This window comes from Scomber scombrus, chromosome 21 (assembly GCF_963691925.1).
Source record: "Scomber scombrus chromosome 21, fScoSco1.1, whole genome shotgun sequence".
Classification (NCBI taxonomy): Eukaryota; Metazoa; Chordata; class Actinopteri; order Scombriformes; family Scombridae; genus Scomber; species Scomber scombrus.
In genome coordinates this window covers 24,433,324-24,461,270 of record NC_084990.1, presented here as the reverse complement: position 1 = coordinate 24,461,270, position 27,947 = coordinate 24,433,324, and the positions used below count along the sequence as shown (strand labels likewise).

General features: G+C 41.8%; 2 protein-coding genes across 2 annotated transcripts in view; both read right to left on the bottom strand.

Moving 5' to 3' along the window:
• LOC134003385 (HEAT repeat-containing protein 1-like) overlaps nucleotides 1–27,947 on the bottom strand; it is a 398,094-nt gene that overhangs the window by 348,162 nt on the left and 21,985 nt on the right. The window contains 12 exon segments of the mRNA XM_062442569.1: nucleotides 19,058–19,147; nucleotides 20,716–20,824; nucleotides 21,060–21,218; nucleotides 21,617–21,771; nucleotides 21,850–22,018; nucleotides 22,641–22,745; nucleotides 23,387–23,521; nucleotides 24,462–24,647; nucleotides 24,946–25,395; nucleotides 25,695–25,835; nucleotides 25,972–26,095; nucleotides 27,890–27,942. Of these exon segments, the coding sequence (XP_062298553.1) occupies nucleotides 19,059–19,147; nucleotides 20,716–20,824; nucleotides 21,060–21,218; nucleotides 21,617–21,771; nucleotides 21,850–22,018; nucleotides 22,641–22,745; nucleotides 23,387–23,521; nucleotides 24,462–24,647; nucleotides 24,946–25,395; nucleotides 25,695–25,835; nucleotides 25,972–26,095; nucleotides 27,890–27,942 (1,875 nt within the window). The 3' untranslated portion in view covers nucleotide 19,058.
• LOC134003166 (scavenger receptor cysteine-rich type 1 protein M130-like) lies at nucleotides 562–16,346 on the bottom strand. The gene is made up of 16 exons (XM_062442293.1): nucleotides 16,304–16,346; nucleotides 13,770–13,889; nucleotides 13,283–13,432; nucleotides 11,527–11,646; nucleotides 10,940–11,104; nucleotides 10,541–10,693; nucleotides 9,966–10,247; nucleotides 8,508–8,813; nucleotides 8,083–8,364; nucleotides 5,550–5,855; nucleotides 5,125–5,406; nucleotides 4,378–4,388; nucleotides 3,298–3,595; nucleotides 2,898–3,203; nucleotides 2,136–2,220; nucleotides 562–1,059 (listed from the first exon to the last, which is right to left on the bottom strand). The coding sequence occupies exons 1-16, from the start codon at nucleotides 16,344–16,346 to the stop codon at nucleotides 849–851; spliced, it is 3,120 nt and encodes a 1,039-aa protein (XP_062298277.1). The 3' UTR covers nucleotides 562–848.

Sequence of the window (27,947 nt, the reverse complement as noted above, 5' to 3'; positions counted from 1 at the left end):
GGAAAAACTGGGATTATAATAACTCAGCTCAGTGTTCTCCTGTGGGCCCGACCTCTGCCCCCTGCTGGCCTGGAGAGACATGACAACACAGATCTGCATCACTCCTCTCTTCAGTTCAAGATAAACAGGCTGAGTGCTTCATTTCAACCAGTCCTCTAAACAAACATGTTCAGTACCTTCAGGATGAAAAAGATGATAATGACGCCCAACAGCAGAGCCACTAGCAGGACAACTGGTGCGATGATAGAACCTGTTCTGTAAGGTTTCTTATCTGGGGGGTTCTCATCTGGACCTGATGAGACACATTCAGTGATCACATTAGATCACATGACATCATGAGGACAACAGCTCCCATCAAACAGGAACTTTACTGATGTTAAATCTCCTAAAATCAGTGAAGTCTGAAGCAGCTTGTTGATTCAGCTCTTAGAGAATAAGTTCATCTGATCCTCTCTGTATGCTGATGATGTTCAACAAAAAACACTAATGTGTTCACAGCTGCTTTGAAAGAATGAATGAAAGTCTGCTGATTCTCTCCTTAAAGCTCCTGTCTGGTTAAAATGATTCAACTGATTGTTAACAGTCAACATCTTTACATGCAGTTAAATCAGATGTGATCCTGGTGAAGCTCTGAGTTCATCATGTAAAGCCCTGTTTATTATCATTATAGTGCTTATCTGGCTTCACTTTTACTTTCCACTACAACACAGTTGTTATGGTTGAATAATGTTAAAGAAGCCGGGAAGGAAACAGTTTACAGCTCCTTCATCAGATTGTGACTCAGCTCTCTGTAGGTCGCTGGGTCGCTCCTGCTGCCTCATGACTTTTTATCAAACATGGAAACAAAGTCAGTGTGACGTCTCAGTTGGACTGAGCTTCACACTCTGCTTCAGCTTACCTGTGACAGTGAGAGAAAGCAGACGACTCTCAGAGGAGAAGTTATGAGAAAAAACATAGACGCCATAAACACAGCTGTAGTTTCCTTGGTGGGCGGGGTCTGCAGCAGGAAACAGGAAGTCAGCAGAGTGACTGACAGCTGGCTGGGTGTAGTTGTATGATGTGTTGGAGGAGGTGAAGGTGAGCTGGAAGGAGCCTCCTGGGTACTGAGGCTGGACGGAGCAGCTGATGGTGAAGCTGGAGCCCCGGAGAACCTGAAACCCCTGCTGCTGGGCCGCGGAGACCCCGTCCATGGTAGAATACACAGAGATGATTGGCTTAAGCTGCAGGTCTGTAAATCAAGAGAGATGATTGGCTGAAGCAGCAGGTCTGGGAAGGGGCCAAGATGGCTGCTGATTAAGATCAATATTACTGAGCTCCTGCACAAAACTAATATTAAACAGTGAAAATTGAAGAAGTCTCCAGTCTCTTTCTACTTGCTGCCAGCTTTTCTGTGAACATATAAAGTCTAGTGATCTGCAGGGTTTCTTCATTGCAGGCAGAACCATTTCTATCAGTCAACTGGCCGAAGACACGACCTTGTTTCTAAAGGACAGCTCTCACGTTGCCTTCACTGTCAGTCTCATACAACCATTAATAAAGCTTCTGGTCTCTGCTTTAATCTAAAAACGTGTCAATTATTGTTCACCAAAGATTGTGATACTGATTCAGTTTCCATTATCCCTGCTAAGAGTCACTTATTTAGGTGTCATTATAGACAAAAATGAACCCATGGCATGTATTCATAATTTCCCTCAAATTATTGTTAAAACGAAAAAGAAATTTAATCAGTGGCTTTTATGTGATTTATCATTAAGACGCATAATCCTTCTCTCTAAGGCTGAAGGAATATCTAGATTAACAAAAGATGAATGTTATTTTCTTCTCATTTGTTTGTTCAACATGTCAATGAGACATTCACACAACACTGCATACACAATAGTTTCAGCTTACCTGGGACAGTGAGAGAGAGCAGACGGCTCTCAGAGGAGAAGTTATGAGAAAAAACATAGACGCCATAAACACAGCTGTAGTGTCCTTGGTGGGCGGGGTCTGCAGCAGGAAACAGGAAGTCAGCAGAGTGATTGACAGCTGGCTGGGTGTAGTTGTATGTTGTGTTGGAGGAGGTGAAGGTGAGCTGGAAGGAGCCTCCTGGGTACTGAGGCTGGACGGAGCAGCTGATGGTGAAGCTGGAGCCCCGGAGAACCTGAAACCCCTGCTGCTGGGCCTCGGAGACCCCGTCCATGGTAGGAGACACAGAGATGATTGGCTGAAGCAGCAGGTCTGTAAATACAGAGAGATGATGAATCTTTATTCTTCTGTGAGAAGCTGAATGTTGTTTTCTCCTCATATGTTTGTTGAGATAAATGAACGTTGATCACTGAAAGATGATCACACAGCACAGAGAACTCCTACATTCATGTGTAATACAGAGGAGTCAGAGAGCAGAGGAGGAAACACATTAACATCCTCAGCTGCCTTCAGATCAGACAGAAAACAGCTGCAGTTTGATTCATCTGAGACGATCAACATGTTAATAAGACATTCATACAACACTGCATACACAATAGTTTCCAACAGAAACAAGCAGCGAACACAAAGTGACACATCATCAGCTTTTAAGTTGATATATTGAACTTGTTAGTAAACAGTTTCTGATTTGATGAGACAGAAAGCAAAAACTATATTCATTTCCAATGTAACTGTTGTTTCTAAGGTGGATGTGACTGAGCTGGTTCAGGAGAACTGCAGAGTGACAATGAACCACAGCAGGTTGATTAAAGGTGCAGATTGTTTCAGTTTGAATCAATGAGCCTCCAGGAACAAGCTAACTTCTCTACCCTTTAGGATGCTGTCGTCCTGGATAAGTTTACAGTTCAGTCCAATGGAAACCACCAACTATCACTGTGACAGAGGAAGGACAATATTACTGTCAGAGATGATGTCACTGATGGACTTACCTGAGCAGGTGATCTCCAAGATGGAGGAAGAGTAATCTGATGTTGATACACAGTCTAACAGTGCAGATCCAGAATGAAGACAGTCAGATATGATCCTCCATACAAATATGCCTGAGTCTAAAGTTCTGCTTCCTGTTGCAACAGCAGAGCCACAGTCCAGATATCTACATACTACATCTGCGTCCTTCAGGGTCCAGTCAGGGAAAGTCTGATACTGGCCTTTTTCGCTCACTGGTCTCCACTCTATGTGTTTCACCTCCAGTGAACCTGCACAGCGACTGGCTCCTCCCACCAACCTGACAGGATCTGAACAGAAACAAGAGAGTCATCAGTAAAAGAATAAAGTGAGTTTCATTAGAACAGAAATGAAGACAAATCAAAGCTGAAGCTCCTCTTCTACCTGAGCAGGTGAGTCCAACAGCTTTACCAGGTGAGCAGGTTCTTCTAGCTGAGTCTGATCTTCTACAGTCCAGCAGAGCAGACTCATTGCCTCCACAATGGAACTCTTTGGTCCACATTGGAGTCTCCACTTCTCCATAGAGCGCCCCCTGGAGGACTGAAGGAGCCCCACAGCCAAGCTCCCTACAGACCACCTCTGCATCCTGCTGGTCAAAGTCAGCTTCACACACTGAGGACCACGACTGCTCAGACTTCACCTCCAGTCTGCCTGAACACAGACTAGTCCCATTCACCAGCCTGACAGAGTCTGGAGAGAGAGAGGACCGTCATTAGTTTTGGGAATATTTAACTGCAACATTCATACCAATAAAGTTTTTTCTGAATTTGAAAGTAACAACTGATGCACATTGTTATCTGTATTATTTTAAAATGTTTTATTCAGGCACCATCTTGTGGTAGAATGTTTCTGTTTTCTACTGAATCTTTATTTTAGCAGGAAAACCTCATTAAGATTAAACTTCTCTTTTGCAGGAGTGTCCTGGCCAAGACAGGCAGCAACAGAAAGTTTCAGACAAAACACATAAAAACCAGTAATAAAGACAGACCTCTGTAACATGAAGAATGACACTGTGGTGGACAGCAATGCATGATATCAGAAAATAAAGAAGATCAGAGCACCGTGGTAGCTGAATGGTTACAGCACCACATAACCACAACGTCCCTGATTCAACTCTGACTGGAGACCTTTGTTACATTTCATACCCATCTCTCTCCCCCTTGTTTCCTGTCTACTTCACCACCATCAGCTGTCAATTAAGGCAGAAATACCCCAAAACATATAAATAAAGATGTAGCTGTTTAAAAGGAGGAGTCTCTCTGTTATTAGGTATCACACCCCTCATAACTCTGTTCACAGTAGAATAATGGATGAAGCTACAGCTAATCTGAATTAGACTCCTCCTGTTTTCCTCTGTCAGATTATTGCTTTCAGCAGTAGCAGCTCATGCTATCAGACCTCAGCTCAGACTACAGAGAACTGTAATTATTAACACTGGTCTGAGGTAGGGATGCCCCCTGAAACCTGCTTCTGAACTGGAACCAGTATTAAACAGTTAAAAACCTGAGGTATTTTTAAGCTCAGTTCTTTTATCATGAAGAAAACAAGGAGTGAGATTATTGGATGATAAAATCTGGTTTTGGGTTCTGCTTGTTTCCATGGAGATATTATTGAGTTCATATTGTGACACTGATGTAAACATTGTTGTTGATGTCAGCAAACTCTGTATTTGTAACTCTAAAATATAAATACATTATAGTCCTGTTGTGGATTCATGACTTTCAATAATTATAATTTTAATATAGAAATAATTTCATTATAATGAAAAAGAGCTGAGAAGAGTATTGATGAAGAACCAGATCAATAAGAGGTATAGATGAGAGTAGTAGTATTGATGAAGTCCTAATGAAACTGATCCCTAGTGTGAAGTCAGTACATCTGATCATGGTTCTGACACTGAGCTGACAGAGAGCAGCAAACTGCTCTGTTTACACTGTGTTAATACAAATGATTAAATACCATATACATACAGTATATTGTAACTCTAAACTGCTACTACTGCTGCTTTCTCTTGTAGTGTGAATATCCTTAAAGGTGCAGATTGTCTCAGTTTGAATCAATGAGCCTCCAGGAACAAGCTAACTTCTCTACCCTTTAGGATGCTGTCGTCCTGGATAAGTTTACAGTTCAGTCCAATGGAAACCACCAACTATCACTGTGACAGAGGAAGGAGAATATTACTGTCAGAGATGATGTCACTGATGGACTTACCTGAGCAGGTGATCTCCATGAAGGAGGTAGTGTGAACTGATGATACACAGGTACTTAGTGCAGATCCAGACCGAAGACAGTCAGAGCTGATGCGCCATACAAATCTGAGTGAGTCTTCATTTGTGCCTCCTGTTGCAACAGCAGAGCCACAGTCCAAATATGTACATATTACATCTGCTTCCTCCAGGGTCCAGTCAGAGGAACTAACTGGTTTCCACTCTCCATATTTCAGTTCCAGTGTACCTGCACAGCGACTGGTTCCTCCCACCAACCTGACAGGCTCTGAACAGAAACAAGAGAGTCATCAGTAAAAGAATAAAGTGAGTTTCATTAGAACAGAAACAAGAGAGTCATCAGTAAAAGAATAAAGTGAGTTTCATTAGAACAGAAATGAAGACAAATCAAAGCTGCAGCTCCTCTTCTACCTGAGCAGGTGAGTCCAACAGCTTTACCAGGTGAGCAGGTTCTTCTAGCTGAGTCTGATCTTCTACAGTCTAGGAGAGCAGACTCATTGCCTCCACACTGGAACTCTTTGGTCCACATTGGAGCCTCCACTTCTCCATAGAGCGCCCCCTGGAGGACTGAAGGAAACCCACAGTCAAGCTCCCTACAGACCACCTCTGCATCCTGCTGGTCAAAGTCAGCTTCACACACTGAGGACCACGACTGCTCAGACTTCACCTCCAGTCTGCCTGAACACAGACTAGTCCCATTCACCAGCCTGGCAGAGTCTGGAGAGAGAGGACCATCATTAGTGTTGGGAATATTTAACTGCAACATTCATACCAATAAAGCTTTTTCTGAATTTGAAAGTAACAACTGATGCACATTGTTATCTGTATTATTTTAAAATGTCTCATTCAGGCACCATCTTGTGGTAGAATGTTTCTGTTTTCTACTGAATCTTTATTTTAGCAGGAAAACCTCATTAAGATTAAACTTCTCTTTTGCAGGAGTGTCCTGGCCAAGACAGGCAGCAACAGAAAGTTTCAGACAAACAACATTAAAACCAGTAATACAGACAGACCTCTGTAACATGAAGAATGACACTGTGGTGGACAGCAATGCATGATATCAGAAAATAAAGAAGATCAGAGCACCGTGGTAGCTGAATGGTTACAGCACCACATAACCACAACGTCCCTGATTCAACTCTGACTGGAGACCTTTGTTACATTTCATACCCCTCTCTCTCCCCCTTGTTTCCTGTCTACTTATCCACCATCAGCTGTCAATTAAGGTAAAAAATACCGACAAATTATCTACATAAATAAATAAATCATTACATAAAATTTAAAAAATGAAACAAATAAGATGTAGAAATGTAAAAGGAGGAGTCTTTCTGTCACGCCCCTCATAACTCTGTTCACAGTAGAATAATGGATAAAGCTACAGCTAATCTCAATTAGACTCCTCCTGTTTTCCTCTGTCAGATTATTGTTGTCAGAATAGAACAGAAAAGCTGACAACAAGGGAAATACCTTGCGTCGGCATGAAGAGACAGCTTACCGGAGGGAATAGACCCCACGTGGGGCTGGCATGGGTTAGCGACCCATGCCAGCAGGATCCAAAACAATATTTGGAGACACCCATTCATAGCTCAGGCACAACTAAAGGAAAAATACTCCTAGAATCGGTAAGAGCTGATGACTCACTGACGGACTACACGGCTATCTACCTTGGAATGGATAAGACTAAGATGAAGGCAATTACCGTACAAGAAGCCAACAAAAAAGCTGACAGGAAGCTCCAGATTTGCCCCCGCAGCTGGAAGAAAATTACATCTGCAAAGGGCTTGAAAATACACCAAGGAAAGACAAGGTGTTTCAATGGGGGGGGGGGGGGTGGATTAGGGACCTGGCATTGATCACTAATTTTTAAGAAGTAATTCAAGTCAGTCGAGTCAAGTCCAGTGACTGGAGTCAAATCATAGTTTGCAGGATATCAGCCTCCCTGTATCTGAGTTAGTTCACTCAAGCACAGAGGAAGGTCCTGACGAGTGTGTAGAGCCTATCCAGCCAGGAAAACCTGCAAAGGAGAAGAGGTCGCTGCAAAGCAAGATAAAAGCGGATTGGCCTGCAGCTTCAGAAAAAGCAAAGTGGGAGACCATCAATGCAGACCTAAACAGTACTATAGAAAAGATGAAGGGTACCTTCTTCTGCTGGACAATCGTTGAAGCTAGCAGATAAGCTAAGGATGACTAAGAAAACGAAAGAATCGGAAAAAACGTCTTCAAGAACCCTTTCAATTTCATGAAAACTCTTTTTACCAAGAAGAAGGCAAGTACTTTGAAGACCAGGAAGCAGGCCCTGGAGGAGCACCTTGAAAAAACATACTCCAACCCACAGAGGCATGAACCGGTTGTGATTCCACCTGACATTCCTCCTATTGAGCACCCAAAGCATATAATGGATGTGAGCCCTCCAAAAAGAAAGGAAGTGGAGAACCCAGTAAGATGGGCAAGAGCATCATCAGCTCCAGGCCCCAATGGTGTCCCATACAGGTTATATAAGAATGCCCCTGATGTTCTTCGCTTTCTTTGGAAGCTAATAAAAGCGGCATGGGTGAAACAAACCACACCTAAAGCTTGGCAGGAGGCATATTGATACCAAAGGAGGAGAGATCCATAAACATCAACCAATTCCAGCCTATCAGCTTCCTCAATGTTGAAGGCAAGATTTTCTTCAGTGTCATAGCCCAAAGGTTGACCAGCTACCTGGGGGAAAACAAGCTTGTGGACACAAAAAGTTCAAAAAGCTGGAATTCCAGGGTTTTCAGGATGTCTGGAGCACACCAGCATGATCTGGCACCAAATCCAGATGGCCAAGAGTGAGAAGAGCGACCTACATGTTGTTTTCCTTGACCTTACAAATGCTTTTGGTTCAGTTCGCCACAACTATCACTGTAACAGAGGAAGGAAAATATTACTGTCAGAGATGATGTCACTGATGGACTTACCTGAGCAGGTGATCTCCACGATGGAGGAAGAGGAATCTGAAAATACACAGTCCCTCAGATAAGATCCAGAAGGAACACAGGCATCATTGATCCTCCTAACAGATCTGGTTGAGTCTAACTTTCTACTTGTTGTTGCAACAGTAGAGCCACAGTCCAAATATCTACATAATACATCTGCTTCCTTCAGGGTCCAGTAATAGGAACTCACTGGTGTCCACTCTCCATGTTTCACCTCCAGTGAACCTGCACAGCGACTGGCTCCTCCCACCAACCTGACAGGCTCTGAACAGAAACAAGAGAGTCATCAGTAAAAGAATAAAGTGAGTTTCATTAGAACAGAAACAAGAGAGCCATCAGTAAAATAATAAAGTGAGTTTCATTAGAACAGAAATGAAGACAAATCAAAGCTGCAGCTCCTCTTCTACCTGAGCAGGTGAGTCCAACAGCTTTACCAGGTGAGCAGGTTCTTCTAGCTGAGTCTGATCTTCTACAGTCCAGGAGAGCAGACTCATTGCCTCCACACTGGAACTCTTTGGTCCACATTGGAGCCTCCACTTCTCCATAGAGCGCCCCCTGGAGGACTAAAGGAGCCCCACAGCCAAGATCCCTACAGACCACCTCTGCATCCTGCTGGTCAAAGTCAGCTTCACACACTGAGGACCACGACTGCTCAGACTTCACCTCCAGTCTGCCTGAACACAGACTAGTCCCATTCACCAGCCTGACAGAGTCTGGAGAGAGAGAGGACCATCATTAGTTTTGGGAATATTTAACTGCAACATTCATACCAATAAAGCTTTTTCTGAATTTGAAAGTAACAACTGATGCACATTGTTATCTGTATTATTTTAAAATGTCTTATTCAGGCACCATCTTGTGGTAGAATGTTTCTGTTTTCTACTGAATGTTTATTTTAGCAGGAAAACCTCATTAAGATTAAACTTCTCTTTTGCAGGAGTGTCCTGGCCAAGACAGGCAGCAACAGAAAGTTTCAGACAAAACCAGTAATAAAGACAGACCTCTGTAACATGAAGAATGACACTGTGGTGGACAGCAATGCATGATATCAGAAAATAAAGAAGATCAGAGCACCCGTGGTAGCTGAATGGTTACAGCACCACATAACCACAACGTCCCTGATTCAACTCTGACTGGAGACCTTTGTTACATTTCATACCCCTCTCTCTCCCCCTTGTTTCCTGTCTACTTCTCCACCATCAGCTGTCGACTAAGGCAGAAATACCTCAAAATTAGCTAAATAAATGAATGAATGAATAAGATGTAGCTGTTTAAAAGGAGGAGTCTCTCTGTTATTAGGTAGTCACGCCCCTCATAACTCTGTTCACAGTAGAATAATGGATGAAGCTACAGCTAATCTGAATTAGACTCCTCCTGTTTTCCTCTGTCAGATTATTGCTTTCAGCAGTAGCAGCTCATGCTATCAGACCTTAGCTCAGACTACAGAGAACTGTAATTATTAACACTGGTCTGAGGTAGGGATGCCCCCTGAAACCTGCTTCTGAACTGGAACCAGTATTAAACAGTTAAAAACCTGAGGTATTTTTAAGCTCAGTTCTTTTATCAGTACTTGAAGAAAACAAGGAGTGAGATTATTGGATGGTAAAATCTGGTTTTGGGTTGTGCTTGTTTCCATGGAGATATTATTGAGTTCATATTGTGACACTGTTGTAAACATTGTTGTTGATGTCAGCAAACTCTGTATTTGAATCAATGAGCCTCCAGGAACAAGCTAACTTCTCTACCCTTTAGGATGCTGTCGTCCTGGATAAGTTTACAGTTCAGTCCAATGGAAACCACCAACTATCACTGTGACAGAGGAAGGAAAATATTACTGTCAGAGATGATGTCACTGATGGACTTACCTGAGCAGGTGAGCTCCGAGATATAGGAAGAGGAACTTGATGATGCACAGTCCCTCAGGTCAGATCCAGACTGAACACAGTCAGAGCTGATCCTCCATACAGATCTGTATGAGTCTAACTTCCTGTTTCCTGTTGAAACAGCAGAGCCACAGTCCAAATATCTACATATTACATCTCCTTCCTTCAGAGCCAAGATATAGGAACTCACTGGTCTCCACTCTCCATGTTTCACCTCCAGTGAACCTGCACATCGACTGGCTCCTCCCACCAACCTGACAGGCTCTGAACAGAAACAAGAGAGTCATCAGTAAAAGAATAAAGTGAGTTTCATTCAAACAGAAACAAGAGAGTCTATAAGAGAATACATTTCCAATTTGCAGGATTTGAATATTTTCCTTCTGCCACAGATTGAAAGAAAATACAAGCCATCAATGAGATAACTTCAAATCTAATTGTAAGATTCTAAACTTTAAGCAAATGTTTAACTGCTTTTAAGACTTGCTTTCTTAAGATTAATCCTGACACCAGCGTGGTACTAACATGTATCGCCATTTAATAACAGACTCTTTGCCTACCGACGCTGTAGTTGGTGGCACTGTTACAGAGGTTGATGGTGAAGTTGCCAACGATGTCCCTGAGGACCGAGAAATCGCTGACATTGAACATGTGAATTTCATCAGGATCTGAGGCTATGGCCCTCAGCTGAGCCTTGTTTGCTTCCTTAACGCCTGGGAGAAAAAAAGTAGTGTTAAAACTGCTTAAACAAATTTAAATGAGAAAACAATTTGGTTGACAGCAATAAAATGAGTTTCTTGTTGCTACTTGAATTTAACTGTATTTGACAGAACATGATGATGCATTTTAAATCCCATTAAATAGAAATCATGTGAAGTTTATATCACTGCCAAAGCATACCACATTTTTATATTTACTATCTTTATTTATTTCAGAGTTGAAGAGAGAAAGTCAATCACCGATTGCGTAGACCTCAATTCCGGTGTCTCTGAGGCGCTGTGACGGTAAGACCACGTCATCCTCAGATTCTCCGTCAGTGATCAGGACAGCAATTCTTTTAGAGTCTGCACGCATTCCCTGTTCGGGTTTGAAGAGCTTATCTAGGATTTCTTTCAGAGCCTCTCCTGTATGATAAAATGTACAGAAACTTTATTTCTTATGTTGTACTTACTTGGCTCATAGACTGTTAGATGACAGCCAAATTACCTTCATCGTTCATCTAATCTTTGTAGTGATCCTACTATTCCTGGAATCAGTATGAGTCAAAGTCTCTGTTGTGAAGATATTATTTGGTAGCAGATTCAAAGTTTTCTTGATCTGTCATGGGGCTGAACTAAAACCACAGAATGCTGAATATGTTCAACATACTTTAAACACAAAATACTAAAAGTTACAATTTGATGCAACATACAGATCACTAACAGCTTCAATTTCCACTGCTGACAGAAATAAATACGGAAGGTAAATATATTTGGATGTAATCAGAGCCTCTGCCTCAGTCCCTCACAGTCTAAAGCTGGTGTGGATCAGACTGATGTTAAATCACCTGTGTGTGTGGCTCCTCCTGTCTGCTGCAGGTTGGTTATGGCCTCCAGCAGGGATTGATTAGTCTGGTGTGTGTTCAGCTCCCACTTGATCAATCTGTTGTCACTGTACTGAACCAGACCTGCAGAAAACACACAGAATGTGTAAAACATCCCACATAATGGCAGCAAGAGACCTTTGCTGCAGGTCATTCCCCTCTCTGTTTCCTGTCGGCTGCTCTGCCACCCACTGACAAAATGTGCAAAACTGACACACTGACCCATCCTCTATTGTTTGGTTATTGGTCCAAAAACCTGGGTGGTGCTCCGTATTATTGATCAATATGAATAACTTCATAATTCAATAATTCAGAATTATCTCAGATAATTAAGTATTGCTAATAACCAAACGTGCTCCTACAACATTGTTTATATCTTGTTGTCATCATATTTTCCCCAAAGCTCATCCATACATGTTGAATATCTCACACACACTCATGTCTGTACTGGGACCAAAGGACTTAAAGGAGTCAGTCCAGTTGGACTAAGTGTCCTGAACTACTGAGCGTCTCTTTGGTATTATTCAGCATAAGAGCAGCAGTTCAGCATGTACAGGAAGTGTCAAGTGCAGCAAGAATGTACAAGACCTGGTATCAGTATCATCAAAAGCTGAGTCCAGTCAGGTTGTGTCCAGTCTAGTATGCATGGTACTGAACAGTCAGCAGTGAGTACACCTACAGTAAAAACTGCTTAAAATGAGCAAAATATTAAGTGGTTGAGCTTAAAGAGCTCATAGAACCTCATGTACCTACTAGAACACTCTGCTCCCAGCTCATAGAACCTTATGAACCTTATGAACCTACTAGATCACTGAGCTCTCAGCTCATAGAACCTTATGAACCTAGAACACTGCGCTACCAGCTCATAGAACCTTATGAACCTACTAGAACACTGCGCTCCCAGCTCATAGAACCTTATGAACCTACTAGAACACTGCGCTACCAGCTCATAGAACCTTATGAACCTACTAGAACACTGCGCTCCTAGCTCATAGAACCTTATGAACCTACTAGAACACTGCGCTCCCAGCTCATAGAACCTTATGAACCTACTAGAACACTGCGCTACCAGCTCATAGAACCTTATGAACCTACTAGAACACTGCACTCCCAGCTCATAGAACCTTATGAACCTACTAGAACACTGTGCTCCCAGCTCATAGAACCTTATGAACCTACTAGAACACTGCGCTACCAGCTCATAGAACCTTATGAACCTACTAGAACACTGCACTCCCAGCTCATAGAACCTTATGAACCTACTAGAACACTGCACTCCCAGAACGCAGGCCTACTTGTGGTTCCTAGTATCTCTAAAAGTAGAATGGGAGGCAGAGCCTTCAGTTCTTAGGTTCCTCTCCTATGGAACCATCTACCAGATTGGGTCGGGGGGGCAGACACTCTCTCTACGTTTAAGAGTAGGCTTCAAACGTTCCTTTGTGATAAAGCTTATAGTTAGGGTTCCAGCTCCTAGTTTATGCTGCTATAGGCTTAGACTGCCGGGGGACTCCCATGATGCACTGATATGGTCCTTTTATCTTCACATCAGCCCTTCCTTTGACTAGTCTTTAATTTAATCGTCAATTTTTAATATGGCACCTGTGCCTGTATTTGCATATTTTCACATTGGGTGTAGTAAAGATTTGAGTACTTTAAACTTTAGTTGTAGTAATAGAACCAGGAGCAGTAGTGTGAGTAGCTGTAGTAGTAAACATATTACCGATCTGGACTTTGTCAGGGCCGATGTCAAAGATGCTAACTACTTGAGTTAGAAAGGACTTAATGTTGCTGAAGTCTTCAGAGGCGACGCTCTCAGATGTGCCGACAAACAGCACGATGTCGGCCTCGGCTTTGCTGTCACACTGAGAACCTGAAGGAGAGAAAAGGATTATGGGATACAACACACAGGAGACCAAATACAGAAGCAACACTAAGGCTATGTGTACATTTATCCAATATGTAGATCCCTCAAGTGTTCCACAATGCAACAAAAATGTAGTGTTCATAGCATGTACACTACTTCTGCAAACAATCCCATGAGGCCATGCATTGTATTTTATACATATTGTAGTAATAATGTGAAATTAACATAACCAATGAGTGTCCAAAATCTGGATTTTCACTTTCCAATGCTAACATTAGCACATTTTATGAGTTATTAGTTTTGAGGGTATTTGGTCATGAACCCAAATAGACTGACTGTCCACCACTGATGGAGGTGTGAGTAACGTCCTCCAGCTCCTCCTGGAGGATCAGAGGTGTTCCCAGACCACATGACATACATTCTCTGTTTTTACCTGATTGGTGATCATCTTCAGCCTGGAGTCCTGGAGAGAAAATCAGACAATTCATATTAATATTGGTGCAGAGCTGTGAACTGAACAAACACTGTGAGGCTTTCCAGCAGCTCAGAGCTCATCTCAGTGAAAACACAGATTAAGATTGAACTCATTCAGGGATTCTACTTATATGGGCATCAGGAGGAGCATGAGGCGCCCTCCTGAACCTGTGAACCAATCAACCTGTCAATCACCACGTAGCCACGCCCTAATGCATACCCTGCTTTATCGTCACATATAAAATCAGGGAGGCCAAAATGTCCCAAATGAACATCATACTGCATTGAAGAAGGCTTTAAACTAGCGATTGAGACCATAAACACATTTTGAAAACGTTTACTGAGGTTAGAAATCAAGTGAGAAGTTGGTGAATTCTCCATTGACTTGTATAGAGACGGAAGTCCCTTTGACACCAAAACGGTCGCCCCCTGGTGGCCTTTTGATAGAATGCAGTTTTAAGTTACTTCCGCGTTGGCCTCATTTCAGAGGACCGGAGCTCCCCGCCTGGTCTGGTTCTGAGGTTTCTTCCTGTTAAAAGGGAGTTTTTTCTCTCCACTGTCACCAAGTGCTGCTCATGTGTGAATGTTGGGTCTCTTTAAATTAAACCTGAAGAGTTCGGTTTAGACCTGCTCTATGTGTAAAGTGCCTTGAGATGACTTTGTTGTGATTTGGTGCTATACAAATAAAGATTGATTGATTGATTGATTGATTGATTGAATTTTCTTAATTTACCTAGGGGGCGCTATTGAGCCATTTTGAAACTTCCAAAACCCACTTCCTTTTTCCAAACCCCAAAAAATATCAAATTATTCACCAGATCTGACGCATGGGCACATTTTCATGAGCTTTCATGTAATGTTCACATAAGTTAATGCAACACTGCAGCTCAGAGTGACTTCCTGTGTGGTGACATCACAATAACCACTGTGTGTGTGTGTGTGTGTGTGTGTGTACTTGTCTTCCTCCCTTTTGTGGACAAACCTTAACTTTTCGCAAAAAAGATTATTACATCATCAGCATATCTGACGGTTTACTTTACAAATTTTACATTCAAAACACAACACGTGGTAAGAAGTTTATTATCACACCAACATGTTGCAGCTTGTGGACTTCAGAAGTGTTAGTAAAAGAAACCTCCACCCTGTTTCTAAAACACAGCACTGTCATCAGGTGAAAACCTCACAAACTTAGTGTGACAAACTTGTTTTAATTGTATGACTGGATGTTTATTTGTCATCACAATTCAACTTATTACAGCTTCCATGTAAATAAAAATACAGCCTGAAATCTAAACTGTGTCTATTTGATATGTCATATTGGCTTACATGTTGTCCAATCCCTCTCTGCCTGTCTGGGACAATGATTGGCCTGAAGTCACATGACCATAGACCCAGCACACCTTGGTGGGTTACCCATTGGCTGATACATGTCTGGATGAACATTATTGGTTATTTTTTCTTATCTTTTTGAATGTTTTCTAAATACTCTAATACTGCTTATAATGTGCTTTATGACCCTGATGAAGACCACAAGCCAGATCACATTACTCTGTTAATAAACTTCTTCTTACTACAAGTGTTGCTGGAGCTTTAACTTTCTTAACCCTTACAACCCAGAAATGTGATGACTTTGCCTCATATGACCCAGAATATACAACAACTTTTTAAAAACATTTCTGTACAGCTGATAGGTATATATATATATATAAATGTAAAAACTGAACAATACACTCTCTCTGCTCTGTTATGTAAAGAGATATGAGAGAATATTGTGAAATGACAAAGACTTTTTTTCTTTCTCCATGCACCTTGTTAGTAGGTGAAGTTGTGCCAGAAACCTTGTCATGACATCACATAATGTGCTATGTAAGGACTGTGTGTGTGTGTGTGTGTGTGTATGTGTGTGTGTGTGTGTGTGTGTGTGTGCGTACTTGTCTTCCTCCCTTTTGTGGACACGCCTTAACTTTCCGTAACATAAATTATTACATCATCAGCATATCTGACGGTTTACTTTACAAATTTTGCATTCAAAACACAACACGTGGAAAGTTTATTATCACACCAACACGTTGCAGCTTGTGGACGTCCTCAAGCTGCAACATGTTGCTGACACGTGTTGCTAGAGCTTTGACTTTCTTAAGACTTTTTTTTCTTTCTCCATGCACCTTGGTAGCAGGTGAAGTTGTGCCAGAAACCTCGACCCTGTTCCTACAGCTTCCATGTTAATACATCAGTTATTAAACTGTGAAAAGAAGCGATGTGAAACTATCAGGACTGAACTGAAGATATTTCACTACTTTTTACTGATAACATTTTCCTTCAGTGAACTTTTGACTTAAATTCAGTATTTTTTCAAAGAGGTTTTGAGTCTTTCACACATCCATCATTAAAGCAGGGTCCTACCTGAGCTGCACAGCAACACCAACACCATCAGCAGGTGATCCATGACCAGGTAGACCGTCTGTCTCTGTGTCTGTCTGACGGACTCAATAGCTCTCCTCTGCTGATAACATGATCTGTTTCCTCTTTTATTTCATCATCCAGGAAATTAACTAACAGTAACAGGCTTTCCAGTGTTGCAGCAACTGCTGCTGCAAAAATCCCAGCAGTTATTATGACAGACAGCAGAGATGTTTGTGTGGTTATTTATTTTTTTTTTTTATTCCTTTGGAGACAAAACTCAAGTCCCCATAATGTGAATCATTACATCATCAGAGCATCTGACTGTCACTGTCGGACTGGGGGGAAGGGTGGAGGGGTACTTCACTACTTTTCTACTTTTTACTAATAAAGTTTACCCTCTGTGACGTTTTGAATGCAGGACTTTGACTTTGACTTGAATTCAGTATTTTTTCCAAAGAGGTTTTGAGTCTTTCACATCATTACAGCAGAGTCCTACCTGAGCTGCACCATCAGCAGGTGATCCATGACCATTTGCCCGTTTTTCTGTTTCCTGTTTTATTTCGTCATCAGCCAGGAAACAAACTAACGGTAAAAAGCAATGCAACACTGCAGCAGTTATAGTTGCAGCATACATCAGCAGCTGCTGCAGAGCTGGAAATAACATAACTGATGAACAATGAAAGCAGGAGCCTCTGGTGGCTGAGTGATTAAGGTGCGTGCTACTTAAAGGCAGCATCCTGCACATCTTTCCCCTTCTGTCTCTCTGCCAGTTACTGACTAAATAAAAGGCAAAACAGCCCAAAATAATTATTTAAATTTTTTTTTTTTTACACTTAACTATTTGCGTCAATCATGATTCCCTTTTATGCACTGCTAGTTTTTAGTAGGTATCTTATCTCTTCTCTTATCTTAAGCTACAGAGCCAAACAAGAGGTAGAAGGTTGTGTGATCCTGGACACATCGTCAGTGACGGACCCGGGGTCATCGGGTGTTTTGGGTCTTATCATCGGACACCCGGGCGACCCAGCCGGGTTTAATAGGCCCTGACTTATGCTTCCAAGATGTTCTTGGTGGATCCCAAAGAGTCCCAGGACCCGGCCTGAGGCTTTGTTTAAATCCATTTCTCAGAAAATTGCAACTTTTGTGCGTTTCAGATATTTTGACTTTATTAGTGCCACGGGTGCTAAGCTCCGTGAATCGGGAGACGGGTGCCATTATTTGGAATGTTCAAATTCCAATTTTTCCCAAAGTTATTCCCAAAATACCGGGAAACTTCTCCATTAAAAATGAATGGGAGTTTTTTTTTTAAACCACAAAATTTCACCTTTTTTCGGAGTCACCTAGCTCTCTCATACCTGCACGTAGAAATGTGATTCAAACTTTAAAACGGAGGAAAACTTGTGCTCTCTCCAAAACACCAAACTGTTTTTACATAACATGTAAACTTTTCAAACTATGAGCAGTCAAACGAGGAGTGGAAATCACTTTTTCTTCAAAGTTAGAGTGGAAGCGTCAGTTAGCTTGAGTGCGAGAAGCAGTAAAAAATAACCTAAATTTTTATTTTTAACTCGAGCTCACGGCCAAACCGTGAAAAGGAGACAAATAATTTTTTGTCAAAATGTAGACATAGGTGTTGGGATTCATAAAATGTGATGTTGACAGGCGGGGTCTGCACAAAATTTAAACGGGGGGGCCGAGACCGGCAGCGATACCTGTCTTGCTCCCCATTGACCCTAATGTAATCGTCTGTTTCTCCCAAAAGAATCTCACTCTGTCTTCGCACTGAGCTTACTCACTCATTTTAAGGAATATCTGAATAAAATAAACACTGTCAGAACATGCCGGCTTCTGTGTCTCTCACGGTGTTTTCGGTTTTTGGACAGGAGTTACGCTTTTCTCACAATTTGCAATTGTTCGGGACCTTTTCAGAAGCCAAATTCTGAGGCATTTTGAGAAGTTTTTCCAAGCAGATTCTCAAATCGCCGTAGCAACCGTAGGGCCTTAGCTGCCCATAGCAACCTGTTGCTGGGCAGAAACTGAGCTACTTTTTTGTGATTGGCTAATTCCTGTCTGTCTGTTTTGCTAGCGGCTGAGCTAGCTCTCAGCAATAGTGTCCATGTTTAGGGTATAGGTGGTGACTTTGAATGACAGGTGACACTCGGTAGGGGGCGGGGCTTCAGCAAACTCGGCGGGAAAGCCCACAGCCTTCTGGAGCAGAGACCAGAGGCTGATTTTTACACCACTTTGAAGCCTAATTTCACATATTTAGCGATTTTTTTAATCATTCACATTTGGCAGGGTGGTTAACAACACACTTTTCTGTGGTATGTCAAACTCAGAACACATATTTATTCTTACTTTACAGGGACTTTAATTAGTTTAAATAAATATTATTTATGCTTAAATATGATTAACATTTACTTAATATTTCAGGGATGTTAAGTTGAGAATAAAGTACATTACACTTGATACTGACTAGTAAGATGTACTTAATACTTAATACCAGAATATGATCAGGGTGACTTTTGAAAACTGGAAATAAATCGTGTGCTCGTTCCGGCAGCAGTCCCGTGGCACTCAACATTTCCCTGGACTTTTCTAGTTCTTTCTTTTCTCTCGTCAGTTATCTCACAACAAAAACAACAAACTCACTCAAGAGACGCTCAAATGTTTATATCTTATACAAATCAAAGAAACAAAAAAAGTACAAATGTCACATGAGATCAGGCTGATGAATAACTTCATGTCAGAGCAGTTAGAAGTAGCTCTGCAGCGGCTCTCCCAGGATGTTCTCCATCTCCTGAACAACCTTCTGCACCTGCTGCTCCACCTCCTCACACTCATCTGAAACACAGACAGCAGAGAGTCGCTCACACTCATCAGCTTCATGTTACAACAGTTTGATTGGTTAACAGACTATTGCATGAGTATGAGTGTGTGTGTGTGTGCGTGTGTGTGTGTGTGTGTGTGTGTGCGTGTGTGTGCATGTGTGTGTGCGTGTGTGTGTGTGTGTGTGTGTGCGTGTGTGTGTGCGTGTGTGTTCTTGCTACACAGTGAGGACATTTTGGCTCCTCATAACTTCACAGGGTAATTTGAGGGTTAAGTCTTGGTCCTCACAAGGAATAAAGACAGGAATGTGTGTGTGTCAGTAACTAATAAGGTGAAAAGCAGCATCAGGTTTGTTAAAATGTACATTTAGTATTTTTGTTGGTTTTATATCATTTGAAATGACATTTGCACCATTTTTTTTACCAAAAGTAAGACTGAATGCTCCTGAAAATGTCAAATGGTGTAACCACAAAATAATGATAAATATTACATATTTTATCACCTACAGTGTATTTAAGTGGACTTTTGAGTTTTTGAGTATTTCTACATTTAAATTTTAAAGTATTTTGTCAATACTGAGCAGAATAAATCCTAAAAATAACAAAAAAATCTAAATGATTTGTGACAAGTGATTTAAAATGTGTTAAAAACATTGTTTATGTTGCAACGGTGGATTATATTTATTCCACATTTTAGTTCTCATTTATTTTCCTGCATAAAATCAGATCTTCATGAAAAAATGCTTAATACACAGTGACACTGGGTTACATCCAGGCGGGGAGTTCAGGTCCTCTGAAATGATGCCAACGCGGAAGTAACTTAAAACTGCATTCTATCAAAAGGCCACCAGGGGGCGACTGTTTTGGTGTCAAAAGGACTTCCGTCTCTATACAAGTCAATGGAGAATTCACCAACTTCTCACTTGATTTCTAACCTCAGTAAACGTTTTCAAAATGTGTTTATGGTCTCAATCGCTAGTTTAAAGCCTTCTTCAATGCAGTATGATGTTCATTTGGGACATTTTGGCCTCCCTGATTTTATATGTGACGATAAAGCAGGGTATGCATTAGGGCGTGGCTACGTGGTGATTGACAGGTTGATTGGTTCACAGGTTCAGGAGGACGCCTCATGCTCCTCCTGATGCCCATATAAGTAGAATCCCTGTTTTTATTTTTCCCAGCATGCACCGGAAATTTTCAAGATGGCGCTGCTCAGATCCGAAACTATTGGCCTCCGAGCAGCAGTCCACAAATGGTTACATCACGTCATTAACCTGTGTGTGTATATATATATATGTGTATATATGTGTGTGTATATATGTGTGTGTATATATGTGTGTATGTGTGTGTATGTGTGTGTATATGTGTGTGTGTATATGTGTATATATATGTGTGTATGTGTGTATGTGTGTATATATGTGTGTGTATATATGTGTGTATGTGTGTGTATGTGTGTGTATATGTGTGTGTGTATATGTGTATATATATGTGTGTATGTGTGTATGCGTGTATGTGTGTGTATGTGTGTATGTGTGTATGTGTGTATGTGTGTGTATGTGTGTGTGTGTGTGTGTGTGTGCTTACCCTCCATGAGTTCAGCCAGGAAGGGGATGGTCTCTGGCAGCAGCACCATGTAGTTCTCCTTGAGTTTGGCTGCGAGCTCCATCAGCACCAACAGGGAGGAGAAACGCACCTGAGAGACGAGGAGCAGGGAAGCAGTTATAAACTACAAGCCTCAACTTTGACTGAAGATAGTTTAGTGTCTTTTTAATACAATATTACAAAAATACAGATGAAATCATACAGTTAGTTTAGTATTTTTCAGCCCTGAGTAATTCCTCAACAACCTGCAATAATCAGAGTGGAGGCAGAGTGTGTGTGTGTGTGTGTGTGTGTGTGTGTGTGTGTGTGTGTGTGTGTGTGTTGACCTTAGAGTCGGTGTGTCTGGTCTTCAGCAGGATTTGGTAGTTGAGGGTTTTCCACAGCGAGTCGTCAGCCAGCGCCACAGAGAACTGACCCACACAGGGAACCAGGTGCTGGGTCACCCTCTGCTGGTACAGCTGCTCCCCACCCAGAGTGTTCTCCACCTGCACACACACACACACATGGACAGAACACACACACACACACACACACACACACACACACACACACACACGGACAAAAACACACACACACACACACACGGACAAAAACACACACACACACACACACACACACACACACACACACATGGACAAAAACACACACACACACACACACACACACACACGGACAAAAACACACAAAGAGAAATATTCACAAATTTAGTGTTATGTAGTCATCATTGAAACTGTCTCAGCTCATGTGGTCATGTGACAGGTGTGTGTGTGTGTCTCTGTGTGTGTGTGTGTGTGTATGTGTGTGTGTGTGTGTGTGTGTATGTATGTGTGTGTGTGTGTGTGTGTCTCTGTGTGTGTGTGTGTGTATGTGTGTGTGTGTGTACCTGGTCCACCAGCGGTCCCAGCAGAGCCTCGGCTCTCTCCTTGCTGAGGAAGCGCTGCGTGTCGTACAGGAAGATTTTGTGGAGACAGTCGAGGACGAACTGCAGCAGCAGGCAGCTCTTCTCAGCGCTGCGCTCGCCTTCAAACAACGACCCGTCTGACCAGAGCAGAACCAGTCAGTACCACAGACAGGACATATATACAAAACATAATAAACCAGTCTTATGTATCTCACCGGTCTTGGAGGCGTTGGTCTGGGTCAGCAGCTCACAGAAACCTTTCACCAGGTTTCCGGCGAACAGGACGAACAGACCTTTGAGGCGCTCGGCGATGCGGTCGGACAGCCGGTAGAAGGTCAGCAGACGATCTTTACTTCCTGTTTCAGATTTAGTCCAATCGAACAGCTGATGGAGAAAAAACCACACGATGAAGTAATAATAATAATATATAATAATAATAATAATATCTAATAATAATAACAATAATAATATATAATAATAATAATAATAATAATATAGAATAATAACAATAATAATATATAATAATAATAATAATAATAATATAGAATAATAATAATAATAATATATAATAATAATAATAATAATATAGAATAAAAATAATAATAATAATAATATAGAATAAAAATAATAACGACAATGATAATAATAATAATAATATAGAATAATAATAATAATAAAATATAATAATAATAATATATAATAATAATAATAATATAGAATAATAATATAGAATAATAATAATAATAATAAAATAATATATAATAATAATAATAATATATAATAATAATAATATATAATATATAATACTAATAATAATATATAATAATAATAATAATATATAATATATAATACTAATAATAATATATAATAATAATAATATATAATAATAATATATAATAATAATAATTTTAATAATATATAATAATAATAATAATAATATATAATATTAATAATATATAATAATAATAATAATAATAGTCGGAGCTTCGGGTTGAGGCCTTCTTACCTTGAAGAAGAGCGGCCTGAACGTCACCTCCGACAGTTTCATCACCATGACGATCAGACAGTCGATCACTGAGCCCTCGACCTGCGCTGTGCTCGCCAGGTCACCCTGAGGGGGGGGAGGGGGGGGGTCAGAGGTCAGAATAAAGACAATATAGATGCGTGTGTGTTATAGTGTATGTGCGTATAACTGTGTGTGTACTACTGTGTGTGTGTGTGTGTGTGTATTACTGTGTGTGTGTGTGTGTGTGTGAATTACTGTGTGTGTGTGTGTGTGTATTACTGTGTGTGTGTGTGTGTGTGTGTGTATTACTGTGTGTGAATGTGTGTATTACTGTGTGTGTGTGTATTACTGTGTGTGTGTGTGTGTATTACTGTGTGTGTGTGTGTATTACTGTGTGTGTGTGTGTGTGTGTATTACTATGTGTGTGTGTGTGTGTGTGTATTACTATGTGTGTGTGTGTGTATTACTATGTGTGTGTGTGTGTGTGTGTGTGTGTATTACTGTGTGTGTGTGTGTATTACTATGTGTGTGTGTGTGTGTATTACTATGTGTGTGTGTGTGTGTGTGTGTGTATTACTATGTGTGTGTGTGTGTGTGTGTATTACTATGTGTGTGTGTGTGTGTGTGTGTGTGTGTGTGTATTACTGTGTTTGTGTGTGTGTGTGTGTGTATTACTGTGTGTGTGTATGTGTGTGTGTGCGTATTACTGTGTGTGTGTGTGTGTGTGTGTGTGTGTGTGTACAGACCTGACAGTGCTCGGCTCTGAAGTCCAGCGCTGTGAGGAAGAAGGCGGTGAGCTCTGATTGGTGGAAGTTGAGCTGATCTTTCTCCATGTGAGTGATGTGTTCCTTCAGGATGCTCATCAGCGCCTCCAGCTGGGCCTGAACCAGAACCAGAACACACATCACTGCCTGCTTCCTCTCACTCACACATTAAAACATCTCAATAACACAAACCCTCCCACCCGCCCAAAGCCTCCTGGTGTCCTCTGGTCAAGGAAGGACAGGAGGAAGGAAGGAAAGAAGGGAGGAAGGATGGATGGAGGGAGGACAGAAGGAAGGAAGGAGGGAAGGAAGGAGTAAGGATGCAGGGAGGAAGGAAGGAAGGTAGGAAAGAAAGGAGTACGGATGGAGGGAGGAAGGAAGGAAGGAGGGAAGGAAGGAGTAAGGATGGGGGGAGGAATGAAGGAGGGAAGGAAAGGAGTAAGGAAGGGGGTAGGAAGGAAGGAAGGAAGGAAGGAAGGAAGGAAAGGAGTAAGGAAGGAAAGAAAGGAGTAAGGATGGAGGGAGGAAAGAAGGAAGGAAGGAGGAAAGGAAGGAGTAAGGAAGGAGGTAGGAAGGAAGGAAGGAAAGGAGTAAGGAGGGAGGGAGGAAGGAAGGAAAGAAAGGAATAAGAGGGAAGGAAAGGAGTAAGAAGGAAGGAAGGAAGGAAAGGAGGGAAGACGGAAGGAAGGAGTAAGGAAGGATGTAGGAAGGAAGGAAGGTAGGAAGGAAGGAAAGGAGTAAGGATGGAGGGAGGAAGCAAGGAAGGAAGGAGTAAGGAAGGAGGTAGGAAGGAAGGAAAGGAGTAAGGATGGAGGGAGGAAGGAAGGAAGGAAGGAGGGAAGGAAGGAGTAAGGAAGGAGGTAGGAAGGAAGGAAGGTAGGAAGGTAGGAAGGTAGGAAGGAAGGAAAGAAAGACTAAAACTACTTCATCACTTGTTAAACTCACTAAAACTAAACTAATGATGAATATAAACTATAATAATAATAATAATAATAATAATAATAATAATAATAATAATAATAATAATAATAATAACTGGTTCAGATAATAAACAAACCTTCCTGTCGACCACCATGGCGCTGTAGCACTTGGACAGGGTTGGCAGCAGCACCCTGGGGGGCAGCTTGGTGGCCAGCGTGTTCCTCAGAGAGGAGAGACGCACCGTCAGCTGAGCGGAGGCGGAGGAGGAAGAGGAGGAAGAGGAGGAAGAGGAGGCCTCGACCAGCCGAGTCAGCCGACACACCTGCAGGAACAGGAAGTGTTAACACGATTAATTCAGGCGGGGAGCTCCGGTCCTCTGAAATGAGGCCAACCAGGAAGTAAGTTAACGGATGTTACGTCCATTTCTTATATACAGTCTATGATTTAATTAAAGAAGCTGAAGATGAAATGAGTCAAATGAATCAATTAGTTAACTGAGAGAAAATGTATCGGTTACTCTGATAATCAATTAAACAACAAGACATTTAAAGTTGTGATTAATTCATATTTTACTGATTAAACACTAATGAATGAATGATGCTGATTGGTTAATGACTGACCTGTGCGGTGGTGTCCTGCAGGTACGGGCTGATGAAGTTGGGCAGCGTCTCGGCGCTGCGCTGCAGGGCGGTGACGGCGCTCAGCAGATAGATCTCATTGGTCAGCAGCTCCTTGCGGTCACTGAGCGCGCTCAGTAGCGCCGGCATCAGCCTGGGCAGCTGCGGGACGGCGAGCGCTCGCAGCGCTCCGACGACCTCGGCCACGCACAGCAGAGCGCTGCCCGTCACGTTCTTCTCTTCGTCTGTTGCCGTGACGATGTCCACCGTCCTCTGCAGCACGGGCACGAACGCCTCCTGGTGGTCGCCGCCGAAACTGCGGCAGAGCAGCTTCAGGCTGTAGAGCGCCGTCTGCCGGTTGATGGCGAGCTCCGCCTCCGCCGGCGTCACATGACCCGCACCTTTACCCACGATGCTCAGCAGGTCGCCGATCAGCTGTAAGAGCACAGTGACCTGTGAGGGAGGAAGAGGATTTATGATTAATACTTAACGTCAATTCGGTCAAATATGAAAGAAAACAATAAAAATAGAATAAAATTATTGATATTAGTAAAAAAAAAAAAGAATCATTCAACAATAAATTTAAAAATAATGTGTTAATATACATAATAGTAATTATATGTATAATTACTATTAGTCTACATGAGTGTATATTAATGTATATGAGTTTATATTAATGTATATTAATGTGTATTAATGTATATGAGTTTATATTAATGTATATGAATGTATATGAATGTATATTAATGTACCTGTTGCTCGTCCCACTGCGTCCTGTGCTGCAGTTTATTATTGAGCAGCTCCATCGCCTTCCTCCTGACAGAGGCCAGCTCGTTACCCATCAGCCCTCTCATCACCGTGATGAAGGTATCCGTGGGCAACAGGGCGTTCACCTTAAAGGGGGGGGGGTGGTATGTTGGTTAAAGTGCATCAACAGTTATCCTTAAGAAGTAGCATCACTGTAATTAGACACAATAACGTGATATTTGACATTGTCCATATTGCTCCAGCTGAGTGAAACTAACGAACCTTATCCAGAACATCGTAGGCTTTATTCAGCAGGACTCTCCAGAACTTGGCGGTGGGCTTGTCAGCGTTTTCCTCCACGCAGCGAGCGACGCTGTGGATGTAACGCAGGATCTCCTCCAGCAGCCTGAACACACAGGACACAGTCACATGCTGTTTTAACATCTACAACTGTCTGTAACGGTCTATAAATGTCTGCGACTGTCTGCAACTGTCTGTAATTGTCTGCAACTTTCTTCAACTGTCTATAACTGTCTGCAACTGTCTATAAGTGTCTATAAGTGTCTATAACGGTCTGCAACTGTCTATAACTGTCTATAACCGTCTATAACCGTCTATAACTGTCTGCAACTGTCTGCAACTGTCTATAAGTGTCTATAAGTGTCTATAACGGTCTGCAACTGTCTGTAACGGTCTGCAACTGTCTATAACTGTCTGCAACTGTCTGCAACTGTCTATAACTGTCTATAACTGTCTGCAACTGTCTATAAGTGTCTGCAACTGTCTGTAACTGTCTATAACTGTCTATAACTGTCTGTAACTGTCTATAACTGTCTGCAACTGTCTATAAGTGTCTGCAACTGTCTGCAACAGTCTATAACTGTCTGCAACTGTCTATAACCGTCTGCAACTGTCTGCAACCATCTGCAACCGTCTGTAACGGTCTGCAACTGTCTATAACTGTCTATAAGTGTCTATAACTGTCTATAACTGTCTATAAATGTCTGCGACTGTCTGCAACTGTCTGTAATTGTCTGCAACTTTCTGCAACTGTCTATAACTGTCTGCAACTGTCTATAAGTGTCTATAACGGTATGCAACTGTCTATAACCGTCTATAACCGTCTATAACTGTCTGCAACTGTCTGCAAGTGTCTATAAGTGTCTATAACGGTCTGCAACTGTCTGTAACGGTCTGCAACTGTCTGCAACTGTCTATAACTGTCTATAACTGTCTGCAACTGTCTATAACTGTCTATAACTGTCTGCAACTGTCTATAAGTGTCTGCAACTGTCTGTAACTGTCTATAACTGTCTATAACTGTCTGTAACTGTCTATAACTGTCTGCAACTGTCTATAAGTGTCTGCAACTGTCTGCAACAGTCTATAACTGTCTGCAACTGTCTATAACCGTCTGCAACCGTCTGCAACTGTCTGCAACCGTCTGCAACCGTCTGTAACGGTCTGCAAACTGTCTATAACTGTCTATAAGTGTCTATAACGGTCTGCAACTGTCTATAACTGTCTATAACCGTCTATAACCGTCTATAACCGTCTGCAACTGTCTATAATTGTCTATAACTGTCTGCAACTGTCTGCAACTGTCTATAAGTGTCTATAAGTGGCTATAACGGTCTGCAACTGTCTGTAACGGTCTGCAACTGTCTGTTACGGTCTGCAACTGTCTGCAACTGTCTATAACTGTCTATAACTGTCTATAACTGTCTGCAACTGTCTATAACGGTCTGCAACTGTCTATAACTGTCTATAACTGTCTGCAACTGTCTATAAGTGTCTGCAACTGTCTGCAACTGTCTATAACTGTCTATAACTGTTTATAACTGTCTATAAGTGTCTGCAACTGTCTGCAACTGTCTGTAACTGTCTGTAAATGTCTATAACTGTCTGCAACTGTCTATAAGTGTCTGCAACCGTCTGCAACTGTCTATAACTGTCTGCAACTGTCTGCAACTGTCTATAACGGTCTGCAACTGTCTGCAACTGTCTATAACGGTCTGCAACTGTCTATAACTGTCTGCAACTGTCTATAATTGTCTGCAACTGTCTGCAACTGTCTATAACTGTCTATAACTGCCTATAACTGCCTGCAACTGTCTGTATCTGTCTATAAGCACAGAGGACATATTCACACGCTGTTTTAATGTCTGTATTTTTTGTCTTTACTTGAGTTTAAACTCACCGCTGCTGCAGCTGCTGCAGAGACACATCGACCACGTCGCTGCAGTCCGCCACCTGAA

Bases quoted from the DNA above. Each gene is read 5' to 3' on its own strand.
- LOC134003166 (XM_062442293.1), bottom strand. From the start codon at position 16,346: ATGGATCACCTGCTGATGGTGTTGGTGTTGCTGTGCAGCTCAG. The intron at 10,694-10,939 runs GTGATTGACTTT...TTTTTCTCCCAG, and splicing joins AATTGAGGTCTACGCAATCG to GCGTTAAGGAAGCAAACAAG. The intron at 10,248-10,540 runs GTAGGCAAAGAG...GTTTCTGTTCAG, and splicing joins TGCCACCAACTACAGCGTCG to AGCCTGTCAGGTTGGTGGGA.